General features: G+C 41.5%; 1 protein-coding gene across 4 annotated transcripts in view; it reads right to left on the bottom strand.

The window, feature by feature from the left end:
- Positions 1 to 18,074, bottom strand: part of LIMCH1 (LIM and calponin homology domains 1) — a 323,010-nt gene that overhangs the window by 45,262 nt on the left and 259,674 nt on the right. For all 4 annotated transcript variants that reach the window (XM_039227025.1, XM_039227028.1, XM_039227026.1 and 1 more), the window contains 4 exons: positions 13,633 to 13,759; positions 12,028 to 12,185; positions 11,411 to 11,819; positions 7,597 to 7,812 (listed from right to left, as the gene is read on the bottom strand). In XM_039227025.1, the coding sequence (XP_039082956.1) occupies positions 7,597 to 7,812; positions 11,411 to 11,819; positions 12,028 to 12,185; positions 13,633 to 13,759 (910 nt within the window). The remainder of the gene's footprint in view (positions 1 to 7,596; positions 7,813 to 11,410; positions 11,820 to 12,027; positions 12,186 to 13,632; positions 13,760 to 18,074) is intronic.

Below are 18,074 nucleotides of genomic sequence, written 5' to 3'. Positions count from 1 at the left end.
AATCCATGTTAGGTAAGCAGATATTCTGTGCATTATTTATGAAATGTATACTCTCACGCTTATTTTAAATGCTTGCTAATCACCCAAATCGGGCTATTAACTAGCAAAATATTCAGGATAAATTAAGAGAAAAAGCAAGCTATGACACAATTTGAATTACATTAGCCCATTAAAAATTTTTTTATATGCACTGAGAAATAGAAGAGAAGGATATACATTTGAAAAAGAATCTTAGGGGGTGCCTGGGTGGCTTAGTTGGTTAAGCGCCTGACTCTTGGTTTTGATTCAGGTCATGATCTTGAGGTTTATGAATTTGAGCCCTGCATCAGGCTCTGCACCAGTAGTGGAGAGTCTGCTTGGGATTCTGTGTCTCCCTCTCTCTCTGACCCTTTCTGCTGGTTTTCTCTCTCTCTCTCTCTCTCTCTCTCTCCATCCCTCCCTCCCTCCAAGAAATAAATAAACTAAAAAAAAAAAACTAACTAAAAAATAATCTTAGTATCAATTTATGAGTGGCTGGAGCAGTATGTGGTTTCTATTTTCTTTATACCTTTCTGTGTTCTACAATATGTATAGACCACAGTTGACTCTTAAACAAAGGTGGGGTTAAGGGTGCTGACCCCTTCACACAGTCAAAAATTCACATGTGACTTCTGATTCCTTAAAAACTTAACTACTAATAGCCTATTGATGACCAGAAGCCTTAGCAATAACATAAAATAAATTAATACATATTTTGCATGTTATATGTATTATATACTGCATTCTTTTCTTTAAAGTTTATTTTTTTATGAGAGACAGAGAATAAGCAGGGGAGAGGCACAGAGAGAGAGAGAGAGGGAGACACAGAATCCCAAGCAGGCTCCAGGCTCTAAGCTGTCAGCATAGAGCAGGATGTGGGGCTCAAACCCACGAACTGTGAGATCATGACCTGAGCTAAGTTAGATGCTTAACTGACTGAGCCACTCAGGTGTTCCTATACTATATTCTTAAAATAAAGTAAGCTAGAGAAAAGAAAATGTTACTAAGAAAATCATAAGAAAGGGAAAATACATATAGCATGATACTGTATTTATAAAAAAAATCCACATATATGTGGACTGGTGTGGTTGAAACCATGTTGTTCAAGAGTCAACTGTGTATGTAATCAAGGGAAATCCCCAAAGACAGTTTAATTAACTTGTGTCTGGATATTGCATCCTGAAGGTTTGTTATTTTTGTACTCACATCACTACTTCAAAGGAAATGAGTTCAAAATTGGCAGTTTTAACCAGTCCTGATAGACTCAGAAATTTGCCTGAAACAAACATTGCTTTGCTGGAAAATTCACTTTCTGACCCACACTTTCCTTTGGTTACAGCTGAACAGAGAGAGGCCTTCAATTCTCCAACCGGTAACACTGCTCAGGAGTGAAAACAAATAAATAAGAACGGAGCCCTGGACCTGAATAAATGAGAGCACAGAAGGGCTACAAAGGCCTAAGCCAGGAGTTGGCTTCTCCTGGACTGAGGACGCGATCCATCCAAACTAGCTCTGGTGCCAGGCTTGGCCTCGAGGCCGCAGGTGGGAGGTGGCAGTTTCCTGGTCTGAGAGGAACGTGGTCTAGCCACAAAATCTAACTAGCATCTGGCTGCTCATTCTAACAAGGGTCTGATTGGTGGACTGGCCCCGAGAGTGACACTGGAGAAGGAACTGGAAAAACAAAGCATGAGAGCAAGAACCATGTGGAGACCCAGAGCCTGGGTGGTCCTGTTTCCGGGACAGAGGAAGTAGAAGAAGTTGGACTGATCATTTAACCTCTACAGGTTGGAAGATGTGAAACCCAGCGTCCTTTCCTGAGCTTCTATTCTGTGACTGAGTGATTTCCTGGCTTCAGTCTTGAATAACTTATCTGGACAGGAGCCTGGAAAAGCAGTCTATTTATGTCTTGGCACCGTGAGCCAGGTGCCACATATGCCATGCATGTGTTTCTCCTTTCACTTTTAGACCTCTGAGTATCTGTTTACACTGGGTGAAAGAGGACCTGCATGAAGAATCAGACTCTCCATTCCTTAAACTTTTTCTTTTTGCCTTAAACTTTTTAAACCAACAGGTAAGATGGGCCAGCTTTGATTTTTTAAAAATTACCTCTGATGTATGCTTTTTTGAAGTCTGTTAATGCTTCTGTACCTAAATATCTTTAATGACGTTTAAAGAGCCTTAAATTGAACACTCTTAGAATTACTTCTAGACGGAGAAAAACAGTTTCTAAAGAAAAAGCTCTGCTGACATTTGACATCTAGAAGGAATTTGCAGTTGGTCTCAGTTACAAGGAAAACAGCACCTACTCAAATGCCTTCCCCCTGCTCTCACTGCAAAATGAAATGTTTCAAGAAAGATCTGATTGTCTGTTTTCCTGGATCAGAAAACATTAGTAAAGTACTAAATTTTCAAGAGGAAGCTGATATTCTCAAGTTTGGGAAAACAGACCTACCTGCCCTATTACTTAGTTTGAGAAAAGCAGATGAAGTAGTTTGGATACCTACTGGTGAAGTGTGGCCCTTCTTGGCCAATGAGGGGGAAAGGACACAATCTGGTAAGAAGGTACTGGCCAGCAGGGGGTGCCTGCCTGGCATCACCTGGGATGAGCTGGCAAGTGGGAGCTGGTCAGCGGGATCTAGGTGGCAGAGGGAAGCCAGAATTGGGAAAGTGGGAATAATAGAAGGAGTGAAAAGAGCCATGGAGGAATCACATGAGCATCTGCAAAGGCGATCACCTTCTGGAAAAAGCTGTTCACATCTGCATGTTTCTTAGTGAATTATAGCTGGAAAGGCTGACAAGCTGAGCTGGACGATGACAAGAAATCCATGTCATCTGTTGGAAATGCACACCTGCGCAAGATGGTAACTTTGATGATCTTGCTTTAACCGCAAAAACTTTATACCTACTACCTTTTGGGGCTTCTGAAAAATCTATGGTAATTTTTTCCCATTTGTTATACAATCATATTAAAAATAACTTGAGGGCACTCTGTCTCTGAGTCACCCTGGCATTACACCCGCTGCTCCACATACATGAATTCTCACAATAACCATCAGATGCATATACTATTGTGACCCTTATTTTAAATATAAACTGAGGCACAGGTGGGGTTAGGTCTTTGACCTACTTCATGGAGGATTCTAGGTGTTTTAGGAAAGGGTCATTTTTGGTACCAATGAGGAAGGAAGAAATTCAAATACAAATACAACTCACAGTGGATCAAGAAAACACTGGACTAGCTTTGACGGAGACATAAACATCATCCGTAGCTTACTAAACAGAATAAATTCATCATCAGAAAAGGACTTCCAAATTATTTTCTAGTCCTGGATTCCAGGAGTCTGTATTTGTGCCGTGACATGATTTTCTTACAGAAGCCAATATTTTAAAATGCAAAAAAAAAAAGTATTAGGTTTCTGCTGGGAAATATCTTAGGGATAACCAGGTAAGGCCACAGGAGACAGGATCTCTCTGTTTGGAGGATATAGCATCCTGTTCACCTTCATCACCTCTTAGCCCTGTGACTGCCGCTCCCTCTTGGAATCTTCTCGTGGGTTCTTCCCCACTGTCCATGCTTTTGCTTCTGCTATTCCCAACATAAGGAATAGCCTCCTCTATTCCAATGCAAATCCCGCACTTAAGTTCAAGTTTCAAAATCCACATCCCACGCAAAACCTTTCCCACTAAGGCCAACCTATAATGATCTTACTTGTTCTTTGCAATCTTTACTTGTTCTTCTGACCCTATTATCTAGCACTTAATTAAACATTATTTTATATACTTTCCTGGTTGCTGTATGAAAACGGCCTTACTGGCACTTCCTGAGTTTCTTTTTCTGCTTCAAAAATGGGGCAGAGAGTAGTGCTTAATTCAGGCTTCTTGGTTAACAGGCAACCATTGGCAAAGGAAACCACAGTCTCATCACCTTGAAGGTGATTCAACAGAGGATGACCTGGAGTTTGCTGATATCAATGATACAGAGCATTAAAAAAAAAAAAAAAAAAAAAAAAGAGCAAGCCTCACTTAATTTGGGATCTATTTCTAAAGTGAGAGAGCCATGGTCCCAAGAGTTTTAAATGAGGAAAGTGAGGTAGAAAGAAACCAAAGAGATGACATAATATCATAGAAAAGTGGTCATGCTGGCCCGAGACACTGATACTCCAACCCAGCCTGTCTCCCACTGGAGGCTTGCGATCACCCTTCGCTGCTGCTCTGCCTCCACAGTCTCAATTAACACTCCTGCCCACTGCTGCTATGCCCTTTGAACGGTTCCAGCTTGCCCTGGTGAGCTGTGACATTTTAGTGGTGGGTGAGGCTACTCCTCTGTAAAGAGTGTATCTGTTAGGAATGCAGTTTTTGGAAGAAAGACACCATTTAAAACGAACACTATTCCTTTGACAGCCCCATAGAATGGGGCAGATGAATTAGAAACACAAATCAAGTCCAAGCTGCTATCAAGCCTGGGGAGGCTGTGAAGCACAGGCCCCTGTTTGGAGCTGGCCACCATATTTTGTCATGACCGATTAATCCCACCACTTCAACAGGAATACGCTGGCTGTTAACACAGTCAATAAATACTTTTCTTGGAATACAGAGAAGGAAGTAAAATGAGGAGTAGGTTTATTAGAGAAGAGATTCTTTTAAAATGACTCTTCGGATAACACTCAGAATGGAAAACTTTTGGTGTCATGAGTTCTAAGCGTGCATGAAGAGTGTTTTAATAATGTGTCATACATCTTGTGTCATACAGCTAACAACTTGGCTTAGAGTCTAACAGAGGTACACAGGTAGTTACCTACCCAGGAAATAATGTAACAGCCCCCACCATAGTTGGTTCAAGAGCCGAAGGCACCAGAGCCAGGGTAAATAAATGCTACTCCCGGTTCAGAATCACTAGGACTTCTTGAAGTAGAAATGACTCCAAAACTAGGCAGTTTTTCCAAGCACAAGATACACAAAGGAAGAGACTCCCAGGCTTTTCTGTGAGTTTAGGCCTGCATCCTGAGACTGTCCTGGATCAGGCTGGTTCCGGGGAAGAAAGTCCACCCAGCCACCTTGTGTGTGGAGTTTTCCTTGTTATACTCTATAAATTTCTGAAATGGCATGATTTCTTTCAGATCTTCTAATTTTGCTTCTCTCAAAACAAGATACTTTTGGGGATATGCAATCAATGTGAAATATTTCAATCCATCTTCTCTTTGTCTTTAGGGAGTTCTACTACTATTAAAGGGGAAAATACATGTCATTAAAAGAGAACAGGCTATTTTTTTAAAAATAATCTGCTCACTGTGAAAATAAGAAAATGACAATTATCAAGAATGGGTATATTTTTAAAGTGAGGCTTACTGCTCTAAAAACAAACATTTCCCTTTTCTTCTGTTGTAGGAGTCTCTGCTTAAGGCCATAAGTAGGTTTTTTTCCTTCCAAAGTGTCAAAATGAGAACAAGAGAGATTAAACAGTAGGTTTAGGGAGTTTAGGCATTACATCTTCTAATCTCTTCATTTATTCCTTTAACTTCTATCAGGAATAAAATCTATTCATTCACGAGCAGGGTTCCTCCCAAACTCAAATAACAAAATGGCGGGGGTGGGAGGTGGGCAGAACTGGTGAGAGGTAGAAAGTAGACATGTTCCTGATAGAGCCCTCAGGATTTGTGTTTATAATTAATCTTCTGGGCCTTGGTAAACCCTGTGTACCTCTATTATGTGGTAAATGCCATGGGATGAGCATAGCACCAACACTTGCTTTTCCAAAGTAAATGAGAAAGAGCCGTACTCCACGCTATGTGCATAGGCCCCGTTACCTGATAAAATAGTCAAATTGAGTCATGGGAAAGGTATTTATGAAAGGAACTTAAAAATGCTTATCATTAAATGTGGCAAAAGACAAATAAGAACAGAATTACTAACTGTCCCAGAAAAGCAATTCTACCAGTGTAATGCCTAATTAATTATAGAAACATCTAATTTAAAAGCATATGTTTTACTCTACCAGTAAAGTTCCCATGTTAATAGCAAAACTCATTATTTCATCTTATGATAATTGGTAAAAAACTCTTCAGAGATGATAACATTTATGCAAATGAAAACTGAAATTAAATTCCAGGTTGAGAGACTCAGCATTGGCCTGGATCACAAAACTTTGCTCCTGGAGATCAGTAAATACATTTCCACGGTGAGGAAATTATTTTGGTTTATTCCAATTTGAAACTCCTTCATAAGACTTGAGCACCGTGGGGAAGAATTAAAGCCTCTCAGCTCCCCTGAGAAAACACATTTTGTTCTTCAAAAGACAAATTCCAGAATGAAACTGGACCATTATCTTACACCACATACAAAAGTAAATTCAAAATGGAGTGAAGGCTTAAATGTAAGACCTAAAAGCGTAATACACCCAGAAGAAATTATGGACAGTAAGTTCTTTGACATTCATCTTAGCACTATTTGTTTGGACCAGTCTCCTCAGGCTAGTGTAACAAAAGCTAAAATTGAAAAGGTGAATTACATCAAACTAAAAAGCTTTTGCACAGCGAAGGAAACCATCAACAAAACAAAAAGGCAACCTACTAAATGGAGAAGTTATTTGTAAGTCATACATCTGATATAGGGTTAATATCTGAAATATATAAGGAATTTACATGACTTAATGTAAAAAAAAAAACCCCAAGCTGCTTAAAAAACATGCAGAGGACTTGAATAGAGATTTTTCCAAAGAAGACATACAGATGCACAACAGGTACATAAAAAGATGTTCAACATCACTAATCGTCAGGGAAATTCAAATCAGGACCACAATGAGATATCACCTCACTCTTATTAGATTGGCTACTATCAATAACACAATAAATAAGAGTTGGCAAGGATGTAGAGAAAAGGGAACGTTTGCACACTGCTGGTGGGGATGTGAATGGTATAGCCACTGGGGAAAACAGTATGGAGGTTCCTCAAAAAGGTAAAAACAGAACTATCCTACGACCCAGCAATTGCACTACTAGGTATTTATCCAAAGGATACAAAAATACTGATTCAAAGGGATACATGGACCCCAATGTCTATAACAGCATTATCAACAATAGCCAAACTATGGAAAGAGCCCAAATGTCCATCAATTGATGAATGCATAAAGATGATGTGATAGATATTCATGAAAAGTAATGAAATCTTGCCATTTGCAACAACGTGGATGGAACTAGAGTGTATTATGCTAAGCAAAGTCAGCCAGCCAATGAAAGACAAATACCATACGCTTTCACTCATATATAGAATTTAAGAAACACAACAGATGTACAAAGGAGAATGGAAAGAAAAATAAGATAAAACCAGAGAGGGAGGCAAACCATGAGACTCTTAAATACAGAGGACAAACTGAAGGTGGCTGGAGGGGTGGTTGGTGGGGAGATGGGCTAAATGGGTGATGGGGATTAAGAGGGTACTTGTGATGGGCACTGGGTGTTGTATGTAAGTGATGACTTACATACAACACTGACTTCTACTCCTGAAACCAATACTTATTTTTAAAAAGACATTCTTTCACAGTGGAATTATCCCAAAAAGGAAAAAAAAAATGTTTGCACTTACTCTCAGGTCTTGGGGAACAGAATTTGGCTTCTTTATGTTGATCTCAATGCTATTGTCTTGTTTGAGCTCTGCTGGGGACCCATCCACTCTGGCCACACCTTCAAACATCTGGGACTTGGTTAGTGAGGGGGAAAGTACCACCATGGGGCACTCTCTTTCCTTCTCCTTCTTATCACCATGAACTGTTTCTCCATTCACGCTGACTTTCCCGTCTACCTATAAGAAACACAATGAACAAAAAACATAAGCTATTCCCCAATGAAAGACTCTAACAAAGGAACACATTCAGAGTCACAGTAAAACATTATCTCTTAATAATCAGGATCCAACAAAAAGTAAGGTTTCTCATATGTTTCCATTGGCTCTGGAAATCAGGGCTCCATAAATGACCTTTCTAAAGACCTCTTATTTAAAAATTAAAAAAAATTATTTGTTTGTTTATTTATTTATTCTCTGAGAGAGAGTGTGAGCAGGGGAGGGAGACACAGAATTTGAAGCAGGCTCCAGGCTCTGAGCTGTCAGCACAGAGCCCGACGTGGGGCTTGAACTCATGAGCCATGAGATTATGACCTGAGCTGAAGTCAGATGCTTAACGGACTGACCCCCTCAAGTACCCCTCTAAGGACCTCTTTTAAAGGTCATCGATCTTCTCAGGCCACTTCACGTTGGATTAAATTTCCTATTCACCTTCCTTGGGCTGTTCTCTTATTTTAAAGTATAGAAAAATAAAGAATCTTAAGTATAAATACGTGTCACATATTTGGGTTGCAGTACTTCCTCATTTAAGTTCGGATTACTATTTCACAGTTTTGATTTTTTTTTTTCTGGTTAGCATATAAATGAGGTAGACCCCACCTCAGATCAGGAACCTTCTATAGGTTATCCTGTGGTAAGGGGGCAATAGGTACATTTTTGGAAGCTAACACGAAGGGCAAGGGGCCTGCTACTATGCTCTATTACAGTGAATCCCTATTTCCAGTTAATTTTACAATCCCAATTTTTTCAAGAACAAAAGGCTATCACATTAAAATATTTTTGTTTTGTACCCATGTGTAGGGAACGTGCTAAAAGCAAGGAAGGAGGACCAGAGAGAGTGGTTAGTCTGGGTTATTGAAAGGCACCTGGATCCCTCTGTCTTGAAGTCTGGGGCAATGTATACAGTGGTTATAAGAGGAAGCTGTAGTCATACAGCCTAAGACTCAATCCTGAGTCTCCCATTTAAAAGCGACGGAATCCTTAACAAGTCTCTTAGCCTCTGTGTTCACATTTTTCATCTACAAACTTTATAACAACAGCATCTCCCTGATAGTGCTGTTGAGAGGATTTTATGGGTTAACATGTGTACAGGGTTTAGAACAATATCTGGCACTATACATATACATATATAAATATTAGCCATTATTATCACTAGGCCTTCTAAAATCTTCCAAGAGGACTAATGGAAGGCCAGATATTAGTTATAGTTTATTTATCTTAAGCCCGTGGCATACAGAATTTATTGTCAGTGATCCATAAGAAAGAAATTTAAACCGTAACTGAGCACACCCACATAAATATAGCTGAAATAGGAGTTTTGCAAAATCCTTTTTTTAAAGAAATGTTTATTTATATTTGAGAGAGAGAGAGACAGACAGACAGACAAAGTGCAAGCAGGGGAGGGGCAGAGAAAAGAGGGAGACACAGAATCTGAAGCAGGCTCCAGGCTCTGAGCTGTCAGCACAGAGCCCAATGCGGGGCTCGAACCCACAAACCATGAGATCATGACCTGAGCTGAAGATGAACACTTACCCAACTGAGCTACCTAGGTGCCCCTGCAAAATACTTTTTACCTTTATTTTATGTGATGCACTAGACTGGTTTCTTTTTCTTGAACTCTATTTTACTTTATTAAAAAATGCTAATACTAAGCTGCTAAATTGATTTCATAAACTGGTAACAGGTAATAATTCTCACTTTGAAACACTGCCTTAAACTATTTCACTTGATTTTCTTTTACTCTTAATTCTGTTATACTGGGAAACTAAGCCTATATTCTCTGTCTGCTTCAGCCCACTGCCCTATGCACAAGAACACACACGTGCGCGCGCGCACACACACGTACACATTAGCTTCTACCCTGGCATTATCTGGTAACAACTTTCCATTTACATACTACCTTTGACCATAACTGGGTTCACCCACTCTGTGGTGGGGCTGTGAATGGGGCCAATAGCCATCAGTGCCTATGATGAGTCAAGGGCTCATTGATGGTCAAGAGTGAACCCTAGCTCTAAAAAGATCTCTACTCAAGGTCTTCTCCCCTCTCCTCCACAAATGCTCTTCCTGAGACTTTTGACACCATTTTGCCACAATGGTGAGAGACAGGGTTTCCTCAGGGCCAAATTCTTGCCATAAAGTCATCTATCATAATTCTTCTGTTTAAATGATCACTTGCACTGTTTATATAAAGAAGGGGAAGTAGACATCTAGATTATCTGATCAGATGCCTTGGATACCAAGTTAAATAAATGTATTCTCTACCTCTGTTCTGGGCCTTCCTTCAAACATTCCTTCATGAAACATCATAGATAGTTCACAGTTACGGGCTCTAGGCAAAGGAGAGCTGGTGTAGTACTCGGGTGGGATACTGAGCATGTATGGGGACATTGTTCTCTACGTGTGAGCCTGCAAATGACTAGCTCTCTTTCTCAAGAAAAAGTCATGTATCTATTCAATAAGAACTTGCTGAGTGCCTACTGTTTCTCAGGCCCCTGTGCCAGGCACTTAGGAAGAAGCTATGAATGACAAAAACACAGCTCCTGCCCTTCAGGGGACACACATCTCAATTCAACCCAGAGGAGACATCCAGGGTACTTTTCTCTTGTTCCAGCAAAGGCTAAGGCACAGATATTTAAGATCCATTCTGAGTTATGTAAGCAATAGTCAGAAAGCATATAGTCGGGTTCCCTCTGAAATTCAATAGAAAGATACATGACATCCCATTGCTCAATGAGTTTAGCTAAGCAAACTTTCTTAACAGTCATGTGCCCATGTCCCTGGTGATGAAGTCCGCCTCTGTCTTCTATTAAGAACCCATGTGGTGTGCAGGGACAATGAGAACAGATTTTTCTTTGTAGTCCAAAGAGCTTTAAGCCAAAGAATGAGTGCTTCCTCGTGATGTGAGGGAAAACACTGGGATTTGAGGAAGTGAAAAGATGTCTGGTTGTCATAGGATCTTTGGTTCTGGAACATTACTCTACATATTCATGTTGGTAGGAAAGGACCTAGTTTCCTTCCACTTAAAAATTTAAAACCCCATGTCATCTGAGAATCAAGTACATCCCATGTTCCTATGGACTCCTTGTATTACTCTTTTTTTTTTTCTTCAATTGTAGCACCTTTTTGGGATAGGATGTCATATTCTTTAAAAAGAAGAGGTGGCTGCATATGCTTCTATTTAAACCAAAGGCAATTAAAACTTTGTTTTGAGGATTTTGCTATAGCTCCAGGGTATCCTGGGATACCCAGGGTTTTACTAAACTAAGAGTTTGTTGGCACTACTGTAGAGAGACTATGCCCTTATATCAAACTCAAAAATAAACCTTGTTCATGGAGATGTCTCAGTTATCAATCTCATTGGAGCCTATCAGTATGGGGGAACATCTGTCCTCTAACTATTTGCAAACCAAATTTCCTGAGGCATAAACTTTATAATTGTCAATGTTAGTACATTCTTCTTTTGTCTGATACAAATAATTGTATCTTCTTGAGGCAAGATGCTTTCTTTCTTTACCTGGCGTTTGGTTTCGCTCCTACTTTAAGGGATGTATCCTACCTTAAAGGTCTTCAGAACCTCTTGAGAGTTTCTGGGCTGGGAGTAAGGCTTGGGTGTCAGCATAGGCACTGCTTTGGGAGCGACAGTTTTGCTTGGAGACCCACTGCCTGCTGACATGCTGGTATCCAGAACGCTGGTGCGAGCGATGGTGGTTTCCACAGTGGCAGTGAACTTGGGTGGAGGCAGTGACTGTTGCCGTAAGTATTTCATGGGGTTGGGGTCATTCGGGAAGGGGGTTAAGTTTGGCTCTGTTGAATGGCTTCTTTCCAGTATTTTTGGCATCTCCAAGCGTTCGAGAACAGCCTCGCTGATGGTGAACCTCTCGATGTACTGTTGAAGGATCCCCTCTGCTTCCTCCTGAGACCGTGCGTTCTTGTAGGCCTCATGCAACTCCCTCTCTCTCCGCTCTCTAAAGAAGGGGCATGGGGAGGGAAGCAAGAACACAGTCAACAGTCACAAGAATTGCAAAGAAACCTCAGTAGGAACCAAGGTCGAGCTGAAAGGGGAGCACAGGGAGTGTGGAATAGCGGTGTCAGAGCCTCTGTGATAACCAACAATTTTCAGAAAAAGCACATCAAGATAATATCGCACACTTACAAAACAACAAAAGAACTCACTTTTCTTGAACAATTTCTCTGTAGGTTTTGATGCTTTTCCTTCGTTCACTTGTTCCATCCTCTCCAGACAGCAACTTCTCCATTTTCTTCCTCTCTTCCTCTTTCTTGATTAAGTCCTGAGAGGCGCTCCTTCTACGACTCTTCCAACGAGCCAGGTCCTAGTGGCGGAGAGAGACGGGTAGACAGAACATACTTCTTCAGGCTGGCACATGATTCCACTTCTACTCTTCTGAGTTTAGTGAGCACTGAATATGGGCCCGGCTCTATGCTAGGGCATTGCCACCCGATCCAATGTTAAGTCAGGCTGGAACAGGAACGCCTCAAAGGCAGGAAACATTCAGATAGAGCTACAACATCTATAGCAGAGCAGCACATTTATTTAAGCACAATTATGTGAAATGCAATCATATTTCATGTCAGCTGCTAGATTTTAAAGTATTGCTTCACAGGGTATCATAAGAAACTTCATCTCGTCCGATTTATGACCTGTGCATTTATGACCTGGGCTTGCCGACAACAGAATAGTAGGAATCAGCCACAGACCTACACAATTTCCCCCGGGAAGGAAGAAAAGGCAGAATTAATTATTTCTAGGATGGTGGAGTCAGGTGGATGGGATTGCAGCTGTGGGAAATAATCCTAGCGCTATCTCTTCCATGCTTTGGAATCTCAGGCATGTTTCTTATGCTCTCTGTGCCTCAGTTTCCTCATCTCTAGAACGGGGATGACAATTACATCTACGCTTACCAGCCTATTGTGAGGGTTAAATGACAGAGTGCATATAAGGCGCCAGGCATATAGTAAGTGCCCAGTATACTGTAGACATAATTATTACTACATTTTAGAGATTTTGGAAATGTTAACTTTTTTGACTGATGGTACTGTCAAGTTCGCAGTAGCTAACTTGGAGTGCTCTGTGAGGATTACATGACAGAGTCCACAGTCCCTCCTGTCATCTCAATCTTCGAGTTCTTCCCTGCCACGGGCTCTTTGCTCTCAGCACAGAGACAATCTCAAGGCCCTCATCAGACTATAGAGACTTCCTTCCCTGGATCTAATCTTGGCCACCTCACTCACTAGCTATGTGATTTTGGGTGAGTTACTTAGCTGTTCTGGGCCTCATCTGGGGAACTGAGGACGATACTCGATACTCGTTGCTACCTCCTTGGGTTACTAAGGAAACTGACGACGACTTCCTACATGCAAGGCAGAGCAGTGCCTGTAACCGTAGGCTTTCGATGTTGGCGACTATTGCTGCCGTCATCATCAGTATTAATTTCATCATATGATCCCGAAAGACAGTGCGTTCTCAATTCTACATCCCATGCCCGTTGTCTCCCTCCTGCACCCCCTCCTTTGTGCAACTTTCTAGCGAGAGTACCTGCTGAATGAATACACATCTGTGTCCTTCACCTTTCATGTTGCCGTTAACTTTGCTATTAATCCCGCACTTACTATCACTGGTTGTAAATCCTCTAGGGGCCCCCTTCCCCTGCGTGGCTTTCAAGTCTGTCTACCCACCCCGCCTGGCTTCCGGCTCCAAGGGGCCTCTAACCCACGACTTGGACAGCCTCCCCGCTCCCCGTGGCCTTGGCCGGCACTCACATCTTGCCATTTGTCGTCCTCTTCCCGCAGCTGGTTATTTATCAGCTGCAGCTGCTCCTGGCGGGCCCTGCTGTGCGGCTGCACCGCGGCCTCCTCCTCACACCGCATGTCAAACATACTCGTGCTCCTGAGCGTGGAGAGAGAAGAGACAAAAATGGACCGGCGCCCGGGATGCGTCTGCGCGTTCTGCCGCGCGGGGGCGCTCCCGCGCTTGGAAAACTGCCCCCTCCCCGCCGCAGCTCAAGACAGCAGCGCGATGCGGCCAGTTGCGATCCCCCAGCCCGGCCTTGGGCATGCCAGCACCCCCACTTCCTTTGCCGCGAAAGCCAAAATGTGACCATCTTTGCCTTCAGTGGCGCTTGCAGCAAGTCAATATAATTTTATATGTAGGTGCCAAAATATGTTTATGGAAGGGCTAGAAAAAGTATTTGGAGCTCTAGGCTCTTCTCATTTGGAAATGTACTAGAAAATAAAATGAAGAGAATTAAAAGGTATAACATGGGGAGAATTTCTGGGAAAGGAGGGTGCCAATCCATGAAGCAAAAACTTTATTACAAGAAATGCTTCTTTGTGTAAAGAGCTGTCTTCCATGCCTTCTCCATTAACTAAGGCAATTTCTCCATTTTCAAAAAAAATCGTCCAGCCTCAAGTCTAAGACACCCACCTTTTCATATTGTATTTTCTGAATTGTGGATGCATCTAATAGCTACACATTAGTGATTCATATATTTGGTGTGCTTATTTCTATTTCCTGTAAAAAATGTCTGTAAATTGGAAGTGCAGTTTGATAGCATCTTGGAATCAAGAACATAAGGTATTTTATAGTAAGATTCAGGAATAAAATATATAAATCAGCATATACTTTGTATCCTAATATTCTCACAAGCATTTCATCTTATTTTTGTCAGGATACTTCTCAATATACTCTTTTTAAAAAAAAGGATAGGGAAGGCAATTTTTTAAACCCTTAGGCTGTACATATAATTCATATGTTCTATAGGTTATTAAATGTTGGGTAAGACCATGGGGCCTTTCCCATGGTGCTTACATAGACCTTTGTTACAGCAGAAGCTGATGCAGTAAGGTGAAAACAGAAATAAAATTCAAAGCAAAACCCTCCTATATTTTCCTCTCAAAGAAACGAGCTCTGGGACCAAGTGAGTTACAACAGTCCAAAATCAAGAAATGGAGTTTCACTGTTCAACTCGAGGAACAGAAGACTACGACAGTCCATTTTTTGAAGCCAGCTTAACACAAAAAGAAAAGCCATGCACTTAGACACCAGTTAATTCTCCACATCATCAGCGATGTCCAAAATAGTTATCCCCATGACCAGGCAATGAACGGCAGCAGCTCACTGGCTGCCAGTGGGTTCCTTAGCAGACAGCTCTCTGGAAGGGGGAGACGGATCCTCAATGGCAACGGCCGCCCGCATTCATTTCAGTGCATTCAAAATGAATCTGCATGGATCCGTTGGGTGCCCCTTCCCTCTCTCTACATGTTGGTCAATTTAAATCTGACCTAAGAGAGCTAAAAACTGAAGATTGTACTTGGAAACTGTCTTCCCCATGAGTATTCTAGTACTCTGACTGCACAGAAGGACTTTCACCTGAGGCTTCTATTAGCACAAATATGACAAACCACTGTGTGGAGATGCCTCTACATACTCAGTGAATGGTGTGGACAGTGGCAGCCGTGTCTTCCAAAAAGGTAAACTGCAGTCCTCAAAGGGGGAATGGGCTGTGAGTTTTCATCTATTTTACGCCACTTACTAATGTTATTTAAGAAAGATTTAGGTGTTTGCAGAGGTAGGTTGAAAAGTCTAACCTCATGTTTATTTTATTTTATTTTTTTTTAATAAACTTCATGGATGAAAATTCACTTAAGTAGGCTTTGTAGAAAGAGACTGAAATTCATCCCATTTTTCCTCTCAGCTTAAAAATAAAAGAACACCTTAACCTTAAATAGATCCAATTCAGTCAGTTCATCTTTAAGGACAATTTATGGTCTTTACAAAGACTGTCAAAGATAAAACCTCTCTAAGTGGGAACTCTCTTGTGATCTAAGTCATTGGCAGATTGTGGGTTAGAAAGGAGTCCCCTTTTTTCAACTTTCCTATCCATCATTTCTAAAGGGCAGAATTTGGGTTTAGGCCACAATGGGGGGCCATAGAGCCAGGTCTTCTTCTGGAACCCTGCGGGGAAATGGCAGTCATTGCTAATATCTGGGATTTGGTTATGTCACTTGGAAGGGAATGGGAGCCTTGAGAATATCCTTCTTCTGTCCAGGATTCCTGTCTCTGTTCCCACCATGAAGTTCTAATGATCTCAGCCCTAATTTGGCAAAAGCCAGTTAGTGAAATCTCTTGGTTGCCCTCTCATATACCAGAAAGCACTATTTTCCTCCAGAGGGATTTTTTAAAAGAAATACCAGAAAACTCCCTCCCCCTGAAAATAACTGAACTATGAGCAAGATCTTTATGCCATTTCAAAAAAAAAAAAAAAAAAAAGGAACTAGGCAAGTTGAAAATTGATAACACTAGACAGAAAATGGGCTGAGTCACCATTCAGAAAATGTTCGTAAGTTCAGAGGTTGGACTCAGCCTCTAAAATTAAAAAGTGTATGTCCAGGGATAGGATAGGGGATCCCGGAGGAGCCCAGGTTCCAGAATATTCATATTAATGTGACTCACACTAAAGCAGTGCTTCTCAGCCTGGTGTTGTGGGAAAAGGGTCCCTGGCTGCAGAGCCTTCAAGTGTCTCAGGGTGCTAGGTTGGCATTTTTGAGGGCCAGGATTAAATCACATCAAGGGGAGCCTGGAAAATGGTTTCTGGGCCAAGTTTACAGGAGGGAATTAGGAATAAAACAGCCTATGGGTTTCATGGTGCACTCGCTCCATTGGTGGGGAGAGCCTCGGGAGAGGACGAGTGTGCAAATGAAGAAAAGGGCAAAAAGGTGAAACTACATCCACGGAAACATTCTTGGCTTGCCGGGAGGTGGAAATCTCTGTTTGCCTGTGTGGTAGGTCTGCCCCCGACCTGTATTTCCCTTAAAGGGCACATCTTTTTTTGATTGGCCTGTATTTTAAGAATGTGTCAATTCTGAATAAATAGAGCCTGTACAATAATTGCCCTTAAAGATGTTGAAGGAGGGAGATAGTAGGGGAATAAACTAAACATATAATAAATTTCTATTTAAAACCTAAACTTCCAACATAAACTTTGCATTTGGCTCCCTACATGGTTTCATGTTAAGTTGTGTCTACTTTCAAGAAGGAAACTCACCACTTTGTAAGGAAATTCACCACTTTCCTAGATAAGACCTCTGGAAAAGAAGTTTTTATTCTTCCTAGTCCATGAGGCTGCTTTTTGTAAATTCAGAGCGGAGAAGGGAGTCCTCACCTTCACCCCTTTAAAGAAAGATCATTAACTTTTCCTGTGGGTGAGGTTTCATATTCAGGTTCAGGCAAGATTCAAACGCTCTTTAACGTAGCTTCCTTTCTTCCACCTTTTGGGATTTCCCAGAGATCCATCATAGGCAAAGTGCATGGTGGCTTTGCACTGATGAAGAATAAATCCATTCCCTCAAATGTTTTTTGCTAACCATATCAAAGTAGTGTTTTACCTATCAATCTTACGTAATCCTCCTTTCAGTGAATGTTACATATTGCCACTGCAGATTTTAAAAGTAATAACCAGGGCTCAATTTTATAGATGGCTTAACTCCGTGCAATCAGTCAGGCTCAGGTTGAACTTGGTTTTGAGACCTGACTGTTCTGCACATCAGGCCACAGAGCAATCATAGATCGCGTGTTGGTAACAAATCCCGGCACCGGAGTCAGGCCACTTAGTGGAGGGAGTACATGGAACAGGTACTCAAAACAGTAGTTTTCTGGCCCGATCTCATTATCATTGGTGGCAATGGTTTTTGTGTTTCACATTCTTAATTAGACTCCTCACTTGGTGACTTGTATGTCTTAGGCAAGCGTTTGCTTCCCCGATGGCCCAGACTCCCATGAGGGCACGGAGTGCCTCTCACAGAAGAGAGACATCAGGCTCGGCAGGCCTGTGGCGTTGCAATTAGATATTAAAACGTGTTTCTTTAAACAAAAATTACTCAAATCGGAGAAAGCTAGTGCTCTACCAAAAAAAAAAAAAAAAAAAAAAAAACCACACAGAAAAACCCAACTGTTGCCTTGGATACCTATTTCAGAATGCTCTGCTGATGGGAAATCCATTTTTGAAAAAAGAGTAAATGTGGTAACAAATGGGAGAGTGTTGGCTTCTCAAATTTGGATGTGAGGCAGAGGGAGGGAATGAATCTCTGAGAGGAGCAGACACTAGGGGGCAGGGAGAGGAAGCCCAAGTCATGTTTGACATGCTGACCCCTTGCTATGCCACAGAACTGGAACACAACCCCAACATTCTGGTCCTGAGCACCCC

This window comes from Hyaena hyaena, unplaced genomic scaffold (genome assembly GCF_003009895.1).
Source record: "Hyaena hyaena isolate Hyena2069 unplaced genomic scaffold, ASM300989v1 scaffold_24, whole genome shotgun sequence".
NCBI classification, from domain to species: domain Eukaryota; kingdom Metazoa; phylum Chordata; class Mammalia; order Carnivora; family Hyaenidae; genus Hyaena; species Hyaena hyaena.
The sequence above is the reverse complement of the archived record's forward strand: the minus strand, read 5'-3'. Positions and strand labels throughout refer to the sequence as shown.